This window comes from Eimeria mitis, genomic scaffold (assembly GCF_000499745.2).
Source record: "Eimeria mitis Houghton genomic scaffold, Emh_scaff94, whole genome shotgun sequence".
NCBI classification, from domain to species: domain Eukaryota; phylum Apicomplexa; class Conoidasida; order Eucoccidiorida; family Eimeriidae; genus Eimeria; species Eimeria mitis.
Window position 1 is genome coordinate 19,748 of NW_013576925.1, and position 5,000 is coordinate 24,747.

The window sequence follows — 5,000 nt, forward strand, 5'->3', positions numbered from 1 at the left end:
GGGCCCCCACAAGCCTGAAGGGTAGGGGCCCCCAGATGATCGAAGGGGGCCCCCCTACCAAATACTGCAGGGGGCCCCCTAGTTAACCGTAGAGGGTCACCGTAGAATATCGCTGGGGGGCCCCCTAGAGGGCCCCCCCAAGGGGGCCCCTAGAGGGGCCCCCCCGGGGGGCCCCTAGGGGGGCCCCCTTCCGTGTATATTGTTGCTTACATGTTTGTTATGCCACTCACACTAGAGGGGAGGACACCATAGGGGCCCCTTCACTGCGGGGGCCCCCCAAGCTTTGTTGCAAGGGGTAGACAGGGGCCCCCCTGGGGGGCCCCCCTAGGGGGCCCCCCTCCCCAGTAGAGAGAGGTAGGGGGGAGAGGGTTAAGCAGAACCTTGTATGAGCTTTATAGAGACAGAGACAGATGAAAGTATATAAAAAGTAATGATAGATGTTTTTGTTGTTTTTGTTGTTTTTTTTTATTTTCTACCCTAGAAGAGAAACAAAAAAACAAAAAGATAAATTAGTTTAGGGTTTAGGGGCGGGAGCCAGTTGCTGTGCTGAGGTGTACATACACCCCAAATAACCACAATCTAAATAAAGAAAGAAGTAATAGAGACAGAAGAAAATAGAAAAATAAAATAAAGAAAATGAAGACGGAGACAAAAAGGTGTACAGACGACTCTCCTTAGTGGAGGGGTTAGGAGGTATAGTATAGTCTAGGGTTTAGGGTTTAGGGTTTAGGGTTTAGGGTTTAGGATTAGGGTTTAGAGTGTAGGGTTTAGAATTAGGGTTTAGGGTTTAGGGTTTAGCATTTATTGTTCAGGTTTAAAGTTTATGGTTTACTATTTAAGCCTCATCGTTCAGAGTTTAGGGTTTAGGGTTTAGGGTTATTTATGGTTTATGTTCTAGGGTTTAGGGTTTAGGGTTTAGGGTTTAGGGTTTAGGGTTTATCTTGTTCTAGCACAGCAGTGGGAGGAGGGGTTTCTACGGTTCCTTATAAGCAGAATAAAAAGTATTTATTTATTTAATTATAAAAAATAATTAAATAAAATAAAATAATTTATTAAATAAATAAACAAAAACACTGAAATATAAACCCTAGGATACACCTGGGGGCCCCAAACCCTGAGAGGCCCCCTCCTCCACCGACCCCACCACCTTTAGGGTTCTGTTCCTTTTGCTTCTGGCTGCGTTTGTCTTCTTTTTTTCTTTTTTCTTTTTATTTTTATTTCTTTTTGTTTTATTTATTTTTATCTTCTTACACCAGCTGCAGATACACCGTGATTTCGGGGGCCCCGGGAACGCAAGATGCGCTGCAGCAGACGCAGCAGCACACCAGCAGCAGCAACAGCAACAGCAGCAGCAGCAGCAGCAGCAGCACCTCTAGCGGCCTCGGGGCCCTTTCCCCTGCTGCAGCTGCCATCTCAGACCCTCCACATTCCCTGTGTATTGCTGGGGGCCCCTGGGGGCCCCCACTTGCCTAGGGGTATCGGGGGCCCTATCAGTAGCTCCTAAACCCTCGTAAACCCTAAACCCTAAACCCTTTTTTTCGTGCGGATGAGAGCGCCGCAGGCTCCTCGCGCTGTGCCTTTGGTGGGGAACCTCTCTGGGGCCCCCACCGGGGGCCTGAGTGGTTCGGGGGCCCCCCTGGGGGCCCTTGGGGGGGCCCTAGGGGGGCCCCTCGCGGGGGCCCCCCCGCCCCTCAGCCGCTCTGTAGGGACACTGGGTACTGGGTCGTGGATGAGGTTTGCGCTGCAGCGGACGTCGGCGCTGCTGGCGAGCGAGAAGGAGAAGCAGGGCCCCCAGAGGCAGAAAGAGACAGAGTCTCCTGCTGCTGCTGCTGCTGCTGCTGCTACTCCTGCTGCTGCTGCTGCTGCTGCGCCTGCTGCTGCTGAGGCACAAACTCGGCAACGCGAAAGCGAAGAGCTGGAGAGTGGTAGGCAGCGGCCATCCGCGCTGCAGGAAGAACAGCAGCAGCAGCAGCAGCAGCAGCAGCAGCAGCAGCATGCAACACAAGACGATGAGGAGGAGCAGCAGGAGGAGGAAGAGCAGCAGCAGCAGCAGCAGCAGCAGCAGGGTAAGACTAAGTCGCGGCGCAGCAAAAGGGCCCCCTCAGGGTCTGACCCTTCTGCAGCAAAGAGGCGGAGAGCAGCAGCAGCTGCTGGGGGCCCCCAACCCTCGGGGAGAGAGGGGGGCCCCCAGGGGCCCCCCAGCCTCTCTATTGACGAGGCAGAAGGAGAGGAGAGCAGGAAGGGTACGAAGGAGACAGAGGGGCCCCCAGCTAGAGCGAAGAAGCAGACACAGAAACAAAGAAGAACAGCAGCAGCAGCAGCAGCAGCAACAGCAGCAGCAGCAGAAGAGGAAGCAGCTGCAGCAGAAGCAACAGACACAGCTGCAGCAACAGAGTCTGCTCTCCCCTCTGAACAAGATGTAGATAACGACAAGCAGAAGCAGCAACAGCAGCAGCAGCAGCAGCAAAAACAGCAGCAGCAGGAGAGACGTGGGTCTTCTGCTGCTGCGGGGGGGGCCCCCAACACCCCTGGGGGCCCCCTCAGCGCGCAGCTGCATGCGGAAGCAGCAGCAGCAGCAGAGGAAGCAGCAGATGAGAGGGGGCCCCCCGCTGAAGACGAAAGGGCCCCCTCACCGCCACCCCCAAGGCACAAGGGACTGAAGCAGCAGCAGCAAAAGCAGCAGCAGCAGCAGCAGAAGCAGCAGCAGCAGCAGCAGCAAAAGCAACAGCAGCAGCAGCAGCAGCAGCAGAGAGATGGCAAACGAGCATCAAAGGAGACAGCTGAAAGCTTCTCCTTTGTTGTAGGTCTCATAGGGGGCCTCGCTGTGCCGGCCTCTGCTGCTGCTGCTGCTGCTGCTGCTTCTGCTTCGCCTAGCAGCAAGCAGCAGCAGCAGCAACAAAAGCAGCAGCAGCAGCAGGAAGAACACGAGCAGCAAACTGAGAGGCGCAGAAGACACCACAAGGGCCCCCGAAGACGTATGACTGAATTTGCTGCAGCAGCAGCAGCAGCAGCAGCAGAGGGGCCCCCAGAGGAGACCCAGGGGCCCCCCGACGCCGGCAGCAGTCCCCATAGCGACAGCAGCAGCAGCACAAGGCCCCACCGCCACCTGCAGCAGCAACAGCAGCAGCAGCAACAGCAGCAGCAGCAGCAGCAGGAGAAAGAGAAGGCCCGCAAGAGACACAAAGACCGCCGCCGCCACCACCGTTCAGCAGAAACCACCTCAGCTCAAGGGGGCCCCTCGGGGGCCCCCCGAGGGGCCCCCATGGACGAGGGGGGCCCCCCAGGGGCCCCCATGGATGAGGGGGGCCCCTTCGAGGAGTCCCCGGGGGCCCCGGGGGCCCCGGGGGCCCCACAGGGTTCAGTAAAGGAGAGTGTGAAGGCCCGCAGACGAGGGGGCCCCCCCGCAATGTCAGTAGGGGTTCAGGCGGGGCCCCCCGGGTCTGCTTGCTTCTCTACTGTATGGGCCCTTGATCTGCATGCTGCTTCTTTGCTGCAGCAGCAGCAGGAGCAGCAGCAGCTGAGACGATTGATAGGAGAGCAGGAGAAAGTGGGGGCCCCCCCTGCTGCTGCTGCTGCTGCTGCTGAGTCTGAACCTCCTGCTGAGGGGGGCCCCCCACAGCGAACTGCAGCAGACACAAGAGGACCCACCCGCCTGCAGCAGCACACCCCTCCCGCTGCTGCAGCAGCAGCAGCAGCAGCTGCTGCTGCTGCTGCTACTGCTGCGTGGATACCGAAGCCGCTGTATTCAGATAGTTCTTCTGATGAGGAGGCCCTCCATAGGGGGCCCCCAAGGGGGGCACAGGGGGCCCCCCTGCTGCAGCCTCGTTATCTTTCCTTCGGCAACAGCGCCAGCTGTACCCTCTTCCCCTCTCCTGCAGCAGCAACAGCAGCAGCAACAGCAGCAGCAACAGCTCCTGCTGCAGCAGCTGCGTCCGAGTGGAGGGGCCCTACAGGAGGTTTTGCAGGGGCCCCTTCCCTGAATCCCTCCCTGCCTGGGGGCCCCCTCGGGGGCCCCCTCGGGGGCCCCCAGGGGGGCCCCCAGGGGGGCCCCCCTGGTGAGGCTGCGCGGCTAGTGAGGGCCCTGCAGCGCGTACACCGCAGGCTGGTGCTGCGGGGGCAAAGCGCTGTGCTGCGGAGCGACAGCAGCAGCACAAACTTCCCCTCCCCCTCTACCCAGCGCAGACATCCCTGCTAGGCAGCCGCCTCTGCTGCCGATGAGCCCTCAAGCGCCGGAAGCAGCAGCAGCAACTGCAGCACCAACAGCAACAGCAGCAGCAGCAGCAGCAGCAGCAACAGGGTATGGAGCAGCAGCTGCTGCAGCCAACCTCCGTCGCCGCCACCCCCGCAGCAGCGCACCCCCCGCTTTGTGTGTCTATGGGGGGCCCCGGGGGGCCCCCCGATACCCCTTCAGCAGCAGCAGCGACTCGGATGGGGCCCCCACAGAGAAGCCTTCAGTTCCACCGAGCAGCAGCAGCAGTAGCAGCAGCAGTAGCAACACCAATAGGGCCAGCAGCAGCAGCAGCAACAGCAGCAACAGCAGCAGCAGCAGCAGCAGCACTGGCAGCAGTCCGAGTACCAGCAGCAGGAGAGCAGCAAACGAAAAAGAATCTGTACCCCCAGCCCCCTTGGGGGCCCCCGAGACACCGCCGAGGCCGGGGGCCCCCCGGGGGCCCCCAGGGGCCCCTCCAGGGTTATCGGAAGATACACAGATGCGGCACAGTACTGACGCTGCAGCAGCAGCAGCGGCAGAAGCAGCAGCAGCAGCTGCAGCAGCTGCTGCTGCTGCAGAAGCAGCAGCAGATGCTGCCACGCCGCTGCTGCTCGAAGCGCCCAGCATATCCGCTGGGTGGGGCCCCACAGAGCAGCAGCTGAGGGGAAGGAGACAGCAGCAGCTGCTGCAGCAGCAGCAAGAACAGCAGCAGCAAGAACAGCAGCAGCAAGAGATGCAGCAGCAGCAAGAGCAGCAGCAGCAAGCGCTGCAGCAGCAGCAAGAACAGCTA

At 59.8% G+C, this 5,000-nt stretch overlaps 1 protein-coding gene across 1 annotated transcript in view; it reads left to right on the top strand.

Annotated features, from left to right (window-relative positions):
- Window positions 1-1,546: 1,546 nt before the first annotated feature.
- EMH_0072570 (Ulp1 protease family, C-terminal catalytic domain-containing protein, related) overlaps window positions 1,547-5,000 on the top strand; it is a gene marked incomplete at both ends in the record, with an annotated part of 6,369 nt that continues 2,915 nt past the window's right edge. The window contains 2 exons of the mRNA XM_013502493.1: window positions 1,547-4,055; window positions 4,144-5,000. The exon at window positions 4,144-5,000 is cut by the window's right edge and continues 344 nt beyond it. Of these exons, the coding sequence (XP_013357947.1) occupies window positions 1,547-4,055; window positions 4,144-5,000 (3,366 nt within the window). The remainder of the gene's footprint in view (window positions 4,056-4,143) is intronic.